This window comes from Haliotis rubra, unplaced genomic scaffold (assembly GCF_003918875.1).
Source record: "Haliotis rubra isolate DU_JTF1 unplaced genomic scaffold, ASM391887v1 Scf53, whole genome shotgun sequence".
NCBI lineage: Eukaryota > Metazoa > Mollusca > Gastropoda > Lepetellida > Haliotidae > Haliotis > Haliotis rubra.
This window is the reverse complement of record NW_025767224.1, coordinates 1,088,615-1,101,073: the sequence shown is the minus strand read 5'-3', so window position 1 is coordinate 1,101,073 and position 12,459 is coordinate 1,088,615. Positions and strand designations below refer to the sequence as shown.

At 41.0% G+C, this 12,459-nt stretch overlaps 1 protein-coding gene across 3 annotated transcripts in view; it reads right to left on the bottom strand.

Moving 5' to 3' along the window:
* Positions 1–2,495: 2,495 nt before the first annotated feature.
* The window catches only part of LOC124252967 (constitutive coactivator of PPAR-gamma-like protein 1), a 50,299-nt gene continuing 40,335 nt past the window's right edge, over positions 2,496–12,459 (bottom strand). For 2 of the 3 annotated variants that reach the window (XM_046686670.1, XM_046686672.1), the window contains exons 11-16: positions 10,607–10,715; positions 9,854–10,060; positions 8,684–8,915; positions 7,860–8,095; positions 7,080–7,237; positions 2,496–6,422 (exon numbers count right to left, since the gene is read on the bottom strand). In XM_046686670.1, coding sequence (XP_046542626.1) covers positions 6,410–6,422; positions 7,080–7,237; positions 7,860–8,095; positions 8,684–8,915; positions 9,854–10,060; positions 10,607–10,715 — 955 coding nt within the window. In that variant the 3' untranslated portion in view covers positions 2,496–6,409. The remainder of the gene's footprint in view (positions 6,423–7,079; positions 7,238–7,859; positions 8,096–8,683; positions 8,916–9,853; positions 10,061–10,606; positions 10,716–12,459) is intronic. The other variant, XM_046686671.1, reaches the window with a different exon arrangement.

Genomic DNA, 12,459 nt, shown 5'->3' with positions numbered 1-12,459 from the left:
TTGGGATTTGTCTTAAGTGCTGGTAGAGACCATCAAATGGATTTCAAGATCTGTTGTATGAAGGGATTCATTTCAACACGATGTGTGGATGGAAGGTCATTAATTGAGCAGTTAACATGAATAGTTGTTCAGTCAACCTGGTTAGATTTGTCAAGCAAGATAATTCACAAGTCTCTGTTGCATGAGATCCGGGTTAGAATGTACCTTCAGTAACCCATGTTTGTCGTAAGAGGCGACTAATGGGATCGGGTGGTTTGGCTCGCTGACTTGGTTGACACGTCATCAGTTCCCAATTGCGTAGATCGATGCTCATGCTGTTGATCACTGGATTGTCTGGTCCAGACTCGATTATTTACAGACCGCCACCATATAGCTGGAATATTGCTAACTGCGGCGTAAAACTAAACTCACTCTCTCCCAATTGGGCAGATCGATGCTCATGCTGTTGATCACTAAATTTGCTGGTCCAGACTGGATTATTTACAGACCGCCGCCATAAAGCTGGAATATTGCCGAGTTCGGCATAAAACTAAACTCACTCACTGTTGCATGAATCAAGCCTATGTGTAATCTGTGTCAGAATTGATCCCCAGAAACCAATGTTTGTGGTGAGAGGAAATTTATTGTATCAGGTGGGCCGACTCGCTTGCTCCTTCACTGATGGGTCGATGCTCACTGGTTAAGATTGTCGAAGTCTGCAGCTGGAATACTGCGGAGTGTGGTGGCAACAGAACCATTCATTAAAGGAATCCTGTGTAATCCATGTTGTCACGATTCCTGATGTATTTGGCAAATATACTGGTACAAATATGTACATCACACAAGACCACCAGCCAGGCCACGAAGAGGCAACCCTGTCCGGCAGCACACTTGCTTAGATTCTGCACATCTGATTAGTTGATGATTGGTCAAGCCAGCAAGCCCCTACTGGCAAACAAGGATAAGTTGAGCACCGACCATTGACCCCTAAGCATGTATGAGTGCCGCCCACTGGCGCTTGCCATTGTTGGTGAAGGGGCCCCAGGTTGCCCACGATCAATTGCAGTGCCATGGGTGAAGCGCGTGGCCTGTCAGCAAACACCTCGTTCGACAGTGGCAGAAATCAATTTCATTGTCATGCAATGCATGTGTACTAGCCTACATCTGCTCTACCTTTCACAAACCAAATGGGTTCGCTCATTGCTGTGCACCGCCTACTTCTAGTTCTCTGCGCCGGTCAAACTTATCCTTGTTTGCCACTAAATGTTTATGTCATGGTTCTGCTACTGAATGTGGTTTTAGGTTTATAATTCTTCAGATCACTTCTATCAGACTGTTATTATATGCATGCTATAATATGACCAACACTAATTATCCATGCATGAAAAGGAAATGCAGAAGAGCTGCTCCTCACAATGGAGGATATGGACAAGCTTCAGTCTGTGCTTTCAATATCTTCCAATAGAGTTTTTAGATTGTCAACCTAACAAAGATAGATTCTTGTGGAATCAGAGTGGTGCATTAGATTCGTGCCATGGACAGTGTTTTGGACTATGTTTGCAAGGGAAGCTGTGCCTGGGCGCTCCTCAACCTACTTAATATAAACTTTCCAATCTTATGATCTTCTGTGCATACTTTCGAGTTGTTTCGCCACAACATGATAGATATCAAGAGGGTCAAAACTTGCTCTGATAGCAAGTTATCTACAAAATATCCGTTACATATCGTTCTGGAAGAATATTTCTTACGAATAACATACACTCATCGGAAGTCTTGACATGAGGGATTCCAGTAAAATTGCCAGTCAGCAATATTATCAGCTGAAGCAGTAACCTGAACATAATCAGGGTGAATGAGCTACTGGCAAACAAGGATAAGTCGGACTGGTGCAGAGAACGTGTTTACGAGAAGTAGGCGGTGCACGGCAATGAGCAAACCCATTTGGTTTGTAAAAGGCATAGCAGATGTAGGCTAGTGCACGTGCATCGCATGACGATAAATTGATTCTGTGCATAGCTGCACATGCCTTGCTCATAAGACTGTCACATCAGTGTAGTGTACTACACTTGATCACCGACAAGGGCACGTGGGGCCCCTTCGCTAACAATGGCAAGCGCCAGTGGGCGGCACTCATACATGCAAATAATTGTCAGGTTGGTGCTCAACTTATCCTTGTTTGCCAGTAGTATGGTATTTACACCGCTTTTTGTAACTGTGTGTGTGTGTGTGTGTGAGTGAGTGTGAGAGAGACAGATTAGGATGAGGCTTAACCACGTTTTTTAACACCACACTCAACAATATTCCTGCTGCACGACAGGGTCCAGTAGTCCCCCAGGTCTCCCGTCATGCCAAAACAGCTAGGTCACTGCTCATGCTGTCCAGCTGTGTGACAAAAACACTCTGGAATATTCAGGTAAAAAAATCACTTTGCACTTCAATATTGCATCATGATGTACAATATCCACAAACTTCCCCTCCAGTATGCAAAAGATTCACAGGAACAACAGAAGGTAACATTTCTTTTCACCACAAAACAACATTTATTCAGTAACAGACAAAACCGTACCACTGTTTTCGACAACCCTGGGCTAACATTTCCCTGGCCTGGTCCAAGCCTTTGCCGTTTTTTCTTATATATTTCACAGATACAGATTTCTAGCTGTAAGGAATCAATAAAATACCTCTATACAGGACCTGTTGGGCAGTCCCTGGCTCAGCCCATACAACATGTCTGACAAACTGAGACCCTACCACAGTCGGACAACGAGGCTTGTATCAGGGAAAATAAGCAGTAAAGTTATCATACCATCCGGTGTTCACTCTTCCTGATAATGTCAGAATCTGTTCCCAAGGAAACAGCACAGTAAGTCGCTCCTCGGGACAGACAAGGACTGCCCAGAATCTTAGTCCAATAACCTTCAGACAATTCATAAACTTCAAAAAGTGCTCTGCTGTAATGTACTTTGTTGACTTGGAAGATCTCAGGAAAATCAAACATCACAATATATTCTACAAAGTCCCTAAAGTTACCAGCTTATATCAATATTCTATCTAAGTGAAGCAAAAGTCAAACTTGATACAGTGTAGAGAAAAAAATCATGACAATTGAATACAATCTCCTTAAGTTCTTCAATGTAATGTTGTAAGGAAACACTCTTGCATTAACACAAGCCAAACAGTAGTCATAGTAGGTAAAAGAACTGGTTTCTATAGCAACCATACAAGTAACGAGTACGAAGAAACTGTGTTTCAAAGGATACCCCCCGTTATTGTTATCAAGAGTGAGTATAAACAAAATGAAATATTTAATATATTTTCTTCATAATCATCATTATTAGCATTATGATTATTCACATATTCCTATAATAATAAAATTCAGAAATACGAACATAATAGCCATACATGCAACATCTGGGACAGGCATTTTAATTGTCACCACTACACTGAAAGTCCAACATTGTGCAATTTGACTGAAAAACAATAATCAGAAAAGCAAGCATGGTTATATGCAAGATCAAATTAGAAACTCACACAATATGTCAAGAAATTAAAAAATATTAGCATCATGGAATTTCAGGTTAAGACTTACTCCATTAGGATTATCAGGCAAAAAGACAATCTGACTTGAGTCAGAGTTCAACTACAAAGACATTGAAATATTACATTGTACCCTCGATATGTTGTCCTCAACTATTTGTCATGCAGTTTAATCATTACAATGTTAAAAATTGGATCCGTCTCTCCTCTCTTGGTATCCAGAAAACCTTGAATCAGGTAAAACAATGACATAACACATTAGGGTACTGAGAAAAATCAATCAATTTAACACAAGAATATATGTAGTTCATGACCAATAGCTAAGTTCACATGCACATTACATTATTCAAATTCCATGATGCTTGAATAATTATTCAAATATTTTCACATTTTCTAAATCCTGGGCTATTTCATTTCCACACTAGGTGTACATAAAGTTACTGTCACAATGAGTTCTAGGGCTACAAAGCTTAATGATATAAGTTGGAAAAGATTACAATTCAGAGTATATGGGGTATAGTTTTCATGATGTACTAAAATCCTCGGCAAGATACAAGTATCTGCACCCCGATATGTGGTTCAACCTTCACCTTTACTCAGTAACACTTTAAAATATTCAACTCGTACATCAATAGTATATCGTGTAAGATATGAAAACACAACTTGAATATTCCAATTATTTTATCGCATAATAAACTTGACATAAGAATAATAAGTTTGAAAAGATCCCCTTTTTCAATCTTAATCCTCTCTAGGGGCACATCTCTGCTTAAAAGACATCTTCCAACAAAAACTAAATTACGTCATCCAAAACCCATTGGAGGCTGAGTCAAGCCTGATTTAGACATCTGAGAGGAGGGCAAGTGTGTTTTCGCCTAGCATTTATCTCTCAAGAGACGTCTTATCAAAACATTTTGTCTTGCGACAATCTTACAATTACCTTGTAATTCGAAAGTAGGAAAATCCGCTCCTAACCTTTAGCCCTTGGGCTAGATATCAACAGCAACAAGAATAATCAATGTCGGTGCTCGTCGAGGCACCCATAGTAAAGATGGTGTTGTGTTCCCGCAGAACAGATGCTCACCTTACAAGACACCTTGTGGTCGAGTCTATTCTCGGCAGGCTTACATTTTTCATCAATGTCTTAAGATTTATAGAATCCTCCATCCCTTCGGAGGCACTGTAACTTTGTTGGCACGTGGCCGGTGAACTTGCTTCCTTAGTTTAATCTTGTCCATAAGACCTGATCTATGTTTGAATGTTTGTCTCAGTACAGAGCAACCCTGCATGTTTCACGCAATCTTCGAAGTACTAACACATTTCTCTCTCACCTTAATAGACCTAGCAATCACTGTTCCCGTCTGTTGTGGAACACTTTGACCCGATATCTGAGAAAACTGGAAAATTTGAGGACCAACAATAAGATGAAATCTTACACCTTGACAAGAGCTGGAATCTTCATTGAAATTATTTCTTGCAGAAATTGTCCAGATCGCCATCTGTACCAAGCACACGAGTGTGTCAGTGGGTATTAAAAGAAAGAAAACATCTTCAATCATCCTGTTGATAGAGACAAACCTGTATGTTAAGCGTTTGATATTATGAGTTTAACCACGGCTTATGACCAATTTTAACCTGATTTTCTTCAGAGATCAGAGCAATGCCCACATTAACCTTTTCTTTTCCTCGCAGGGAGAAGTCCTTGCATCAACCTGTTGTTCCCTCACACAGGGAGAAGTCCTTGCATAAAAAGCATGAAAGGAACATTTCCATGTGGGGGGAACTTCCTTCCTTCTGTTGTCCGTTCTCCTTCCGTAAACACTGCCAAGATTGTACAAAAACAAATATGAAATGTACAAAAATAATACATTTCTCTGTATAAAAGTCAGTCAAAAATAAATCCTCATCAGTCACTCCTCTCCATCCATACAGTTGCTTGTCTGTCCACCCCTTGCAAGATTCCATTTGGCGTTCACGCTTCTTACAGCGCTTCCAACATTGGTAAAAATGTAAATGCATATATTGGGCAAAAACACCCAAAAAAAGTTGTCCATAAAGTTGATAGCACTGACTTTCCTGACGATAGTCTCATAGCTGATGACAGTTCGTCAAATGCTGCTGTGACTCATTCGAGCATCGTCACTGTCGCCGCTGCACAATCTTCCTCAAAGACTGCTCTGTTTAGAGCACTTGTACAGTGTCCTTCAATGGCCTTGGTTGTCTGTCTGCTTCAGCAGGCTAACCATTGGTATGTGGAGATAACCCTCTCCGTAACATGTTCCCGTTACACGAGATAAATAGCTGGTGATGTGGCCACGCTGAATCACAAGTACCCTGATCAGCTGTGACCAATGTTATTCTCGGCCTCGACAGGTGCTTGTGTTTGTGGAGGTACAGGGTTTTATCAATAAGAGTCAAATCCATCATAAAAATTCAATATAACATAACAACAGAAATATAAAGTAACAATTACTGAACTTGACTCAGATTGAGCTGTGGTCTTGTCGGACTTGGAAGCTTCTCAACAAACCACCATCACAATGTCTCCACACTGATTATCTCCGATTCCAAGAAAATACTTTCCATTTCAAATTCATTTCTTTGAGAATCAATATAACTACAGTTGGCCTGTTAGTTTCCTGGTCGGACAAGACAGAATGTAGCTCCACAAATACCTGCCGTCAGAGGGGTTTGGAGTTTGGGAAAGAAAAGACTGTTTGGGCAGTGCTGTTAGGCTGGGGTGCAGATTGCAGTGTCGCCAGGTGGTGCAGCAGGTGAGCCTAAGTGGTTTTATTGTCCTGCTTGGTGGTACGAGCAGATGGGATGATCTGGCTGCCATGGTAACATCATCCCTGCTGCAGAAACCTCCTGGCGTCCCCATGGTGGAAAGTAACTAATCCACATAGCTGAAAGCAAAAATAAGACAAGTGTCTGAAGTTAACTACTTAATAGTGAGGGGAAAATATGGTTTTAATAACTCTTTGAACAGTCTTACTTGTTGTTTGATCCTGCACTCAGCACTTTACCAGCTATATGACAGCGGTTTGTCAATATTAGTCTGGCCTGACAATCCAGTAATCGACAGCATGAACATCGATCTATATTATCGAAACATATTTCTGAATGATGAAGAGTGACTGAGTTTAGTTTTACACCTCCCTCAGCAATATTCCAGCTATATGGCGACGGTGTGTAAATAATCCAGTCTGGACCAGACAATCCAGTGATCAACAGCATGAGCATCGATATATGCAATGGGGATACGATGACATATGTCAACTCAGTCAACGAGCCTGACCACCCGATTCCGTTAGCCGCCTCGTACGACAAGCATGGGTTAGTGAAGATCAATTCTAACCCGGACCTTCACGGGTCGAATGATGATTATCTTACATGAAGGTCAACATAACATCAGCTATAAAAGAGAGCCACTCAAGACCAAGGTCTTTTCCTTCCAAAACTACAACTAGACACACACATTTCCATCTCCCCAAACACAACACTTTACTGTCTCGTCAAACACGTCACACACAACAGCTGCTGCTGGTACAGACAACACTCACCCTGAGGAGTCAACAGTAACTCCTCTCCCACGCCCCGGTCCTGGCATCGTCATGGGTTTCCCGGCACGCCCACGTCCACTGATGCGGGGGCGGACTCGGAGGGGTGCCCGGCGGACTGCTCGGAAACCACGGCCTGTGCCCCGAGCAGCATACATACCCTAAAATAGAAGGAAATATCTTGCTGAACCGCATAGAACCAGAAACATACTGGATTGTCCTTGCTAAACCTTCCTGCTCAGTCAATATTGTCCTTGCTAAACCTTCCTGCTCAGTCAATATTGTCCTTGCTAAACCTTCCTGCTGCTCAGTCAATATTGTCCTTGCTAAACCTTCCTGCTGCTCAGTCAATATTGTCCTTGCTAAACCTTCCTGTTCAGTCAATATTGTCCGTGCTAAACCTTCCTGCTCAGTTAATATTGTCCAAGATTCTGAATGTTAAAACTTCCCTCAATGTCCTGTTGCTTCTTAAAAAAGTAGCTGCAAATTTTAAGCACACATAAAAATGGGCAGCATTAACACTCTTTACTGAGTAAAACATTTCTTACATACTGATTTCTTTTCACAACATTAATAATAAAAAATCAACTATATGTCAAACTAATTATCAATGATCCAAGAATACACAACGAAAAAATTGTTTGCTTGGAAAAAGACTCAAATTGAAAACAGTGTATGTGGATCATAATCAAACACACAAAAGACAATCAGTATGATTACTTTTTACATGTTTTCGAAACAACTTAATGGCTAATAATGTATGCATCAATAATCCCAACTCACTGGTCTGTATGTGGGTCTGAGGCCACGACCCATGCTGTAAAGGGCTGGGCTGCGGCCTCTGATAGGTCTGCTGGGCAGGTAGCCCCGCCCTGGCATGCCACGGCGCCCCACAGACATGACTTGAGGGCTCATGCCGCCACGGGCTCCACGTCCAGCAGACAGGTTGGGACCCCAGCTGCCAACGACAACTCCAGCAATCTCCAACTGGCCACCTCGGGAATCTATTGGTGAACGGCCTGCATGCAAAAAGAAAACATACTTAATCAACATTGACTTTCCCTGCAATAACAGCTCCCAAACTGATCAAACCTATAGCTAAGACTATCCCTGAAGGTAAAAGGCATCAACCTCACGTCAGCTGCTTTCTCTCCGCCAAAATAAACAGCTTATAATACCTAACATTTTCTTACAACCATTTCATATTTTTTTAATCATTTGAATGCAATAATGTGCACTAGATTTTAGTAATCGAGTACAGGTGAACTGTGCACAATGTTACCATGAAGGCAATATAAGCTAGCACTTCATCTAGGATCACTGCTTATCCCCATATCATATCTTGAATATAGAACATGACAACTTCTTTCAGTGACATGTCTGGATGTTTTATAGAACATCACGACATACAAATACAACGCCACTTAATAATTAGTAGGACTGCTAAGAGAGAACAGGGGAAAACTAGTAAGATGAACGAAGGAGGTATATTAATTCATCATGCAAGAATGTGGCTACGTATACACTCAACTAAATGATAATGTGGATAAAAGAATAAAATGAAAGAAAAGCCAACTAAACCCGGGAGGATGGCTAAGTGATATCACCATTACCAAGGATGCCTCTTCCTCTGCCCTTCTGAGACTGTGGGCCCGCCCCATGGGGCGGTGCACCACGCCCACCTGGTCTGTATGCCATGTGGCCTGGATGGCCTGGATAAGGGGGAAAGGGGTAGTGGGCATACATGGCTGCATTTGGCAGCAGGGGTTTGGCAAACTCCACTCTCAGGTTCTCCATGATGGCTTGCCGCATCCTCTCCACTCGGAGCACCTGGTCTACCTGGAAGGCCACAAGACCGAGGTTATCAGCTCACTCCACCGAGAAATTTATACTCTATTTAGCAGCTTCTGCTGTCTTAACTGTAAAAATACATGCTTCAAGGGATGTAATTCAGAAACTAATATCTCTCACTAAGTTTCAAACTTGATGATTACACAATGATGATAAACTTGATATTGACAAGAATCTCGTGGATAAGTATGCACACTTTGTTTCATGTAACATCAGAAGTTTCTAAGGAAACATGCTATCATTTCATACAGTATACAAGTTGAAAAGCAAGGGGCAACTGAATAAATGTTCCATTTTTTAAAAATTCATTTGAGATTCATTAAGATAAAAAAATTATTTCTCTAACTTGAAAAAAAATTCACATGCGTACAGACAGACAAACTGCATACCTACATTCACTGCCCCACTTTGTGACATAGGAAAACAAATAATGACCTGCATAAATCAGGTTTCTATCTGTATTTGGACCTAACCATACAAACTGAAAACAAATAAGGTCCACAGAAATATATAAATATAAAGTAGCTGTATATAGAAAGGTGTATCCTAATCAGATGTTGGTTGGCACATGGCATCGTACACATCCTTGGTCCACACACTGACTGTACTGTTATGACTTATCTACTGACACACTATGGTGGAATAAGGGAAACAACTGGTGGTACTGAAGCCTGAAGGCTTGTACCATTATCATTGTCGGAGAGTGAATCCTCATTCACTTTGTATGCCAGGACACTACCTTCCAGATATTTGCTACTTATCAATGGTAGATATCCACTATCCGCTTTCAATGTTTTTTAATGTGTATGTTTAAGTACTGGACATATGATGGTCTACAACAAATATTGCTAAGTTAATCCGACCACAAGTCTGAAGTCTCTGGGTCAGGATATGATAAAAAACCTGCTTAGTTCCAAAAGCCTCACCTGTCCGTCGCACATGTCAATGAGAGGAGTGTTGTTGTTGGCCTTCAGGAGTTTGAAGTGGAAGAGTTTCCCATCAAAGAACAGCCAGGGACAGCACATGGTCCAGGGAATGGGGGCCCCGCACACGTCATTGGCAAAGATGGCTGTCTCCACGCCAGCCATGAACAGCGAGGCAAGCTGGGCTCCCCGGGGCTGGATGGTGGGGAGCTGAATAACCAATACATCCATACAGAAGCTGACAATGTTGTTATAGCCCATCTCAGCAATATTCGAGACAAATCAAAGAGGCCTTAAAATATTCAAGTCTGGACCAGAAAAACCAATGATTGCTCTGAGCAGTGATCCATGTCAGCATGGGTCTATGACATGCATCAACATGCACTCACTCAACAGAAACCCAAGTCCAATCCCCCAAATGACCTTGTAACTCCTGCATAGGCAACTGAGGTCCAATTGTAACCATTACCTTCAGTAATATATATTGGGGTAAGAGCTGATCATTGACCAATAATCATTCATCATTGATAACAGACAGAAAATACACATTGATCAACGATAGATCATGAAAAAAAAAAAGATCATTAACTGGACCACTCAATTGCATTTTAAACGCAAACTACTATTCCAAATTGTATGAGTGTGAGAACTTGTTTACTTATATTTGGCTGTCACCGCCAATGTAAGTACCCAAGTGTTATGTATATTCATCAATAGTCCAAAACAAGTCAAGGTTAAGTTTGATATTTGTCTCACCTTGAGGTCCTGCATGGTCTGCACATCGTGAAGCAATGGAGAAACGGCCATTGCCAGGAATGCATCCAGCTCCTGTCGCTGGAGAACTCGACCGAACTGGAGGGTGTATCTATAAGGACAAATCACTGAGTGAGTGAGTATGGTTTAACGCCGCTTTTAGCAATATTCTAGCAATATCACGGCGGGGGACACCAGAAATGGGCTTCACACATTGTACCCATGTGAGGAATCGAACCCGGGTCTTCGGCATGACGGGCGAACGCTTTAACCACTAGGCTACCCCACCACCCCACAAATCACAGAGAGTCACTGAAGTGTCAGTTTTATCAATCAATATCAGATTTGTTTTGTTGGAAGATATTTTCCAGTGAGATCAGAACAAACAGAACCCAAGTATAAGAATAAAGCAAATTTACCATTCAGACCTATTTTCAGCAGATACTGGCACATCCAAGGAACTCTGTATAACTAGTATCCTTGTGTATTCGGTTTTCGGTCATTTAAGGATTGTCGACCAACGTAACATAAAGTGCATGAATAAATCGATAATAAACAAACCTACCTCGTTTGTTATTTATTCATGATATTCAAATATCTAACGGATTAACCTTGTGTTTCACCCGAACAGCAGGCCTCATAGTTTGCTACGCAAAGATCGTGAATGCGGAAGTGACATCATCTGTTTTCGTTCACTTCATTGGTTCTCCATAAAACAGAAATCTAATAGCAGTATTCCTGCTATGCTGATATTTTTATAATATAAAGTTGATAAACATCCAGTCCAAAAAGAATATTTGTAATAGTTCCAATAATAATTATTAGAAACTATGGTCGTAATAATTTCATGTCACAGTTAATCATGATAAGACTTCACTAGTTACATCACATGTCCAGGCATGTTTCACTCCTCCGGTTCGCGCTGACAAGGGCACCAAAACTCATCAGAAGATCTCACTACACATAAATGAGTATTTTGGGAAATCGTAATAAGAGATGACCCTATCCAGTTTCCATATATTTTTTTTACGACGGCAACGCCACGTGATATGTCATGTGATAATGATACGTCATAGCATAAACAAGCAGAAGACGCTATACTGAAAAAGTGGAGCTGACGATATATTAGAGATAGATTTTTGATCACATGAAAATTTATGCATTAGTAAACTCAGTTCTAAAACGTAACATTTATGTGTGTTTGCAATCATGTACCTTACTAAATTTCACACGAAGCATTTTGTTAGTCAGAGCTGAAACAGTCGACCTCCTGCTAAAAATAACCTGACTGGTGACATAATATCTCGCTAATAACCGCGAGAAATGAACACGCAAACGGCCTACCGATGTTGAACGAAACAGATGACTCAAGGATATATTACCATATAAGGATATTACTATTCATGGCAAGGCAATATAAAAAATGTGCTTATAAACAACCAGCAATAAAGTAAGACACAACAAGTAGGATTGAGCGTGTTAGAACATCAAAACATTTTGTGTGTGCGTGTGAAAGCAGATATTTTCTTCCTGTTCAACACCACATACAGCAATATTGCAGCTATGTTACAGTGGTGAGCGAGTGAGTTCAGTTTTCAGTGATATTCCAGCAACACATAGCCTGATTCCCATTGACTGTCATCTTTTATGGCCTATGTCGTGAGCAACTTCCAACTGCTGTCCCGACTATACAAATCTGCTGTCACAACCACACCTATTATCTGTCACATGTTTTGAGGACATATCGAAAATAAACAAATCATGTTAAAATTTAAGCCTTTGCATGGTTTCATCAAACAATTTTCCAGTGGGTTCCACATAAACATTCATAATAGTTTTCTATAAACTGATTAGAG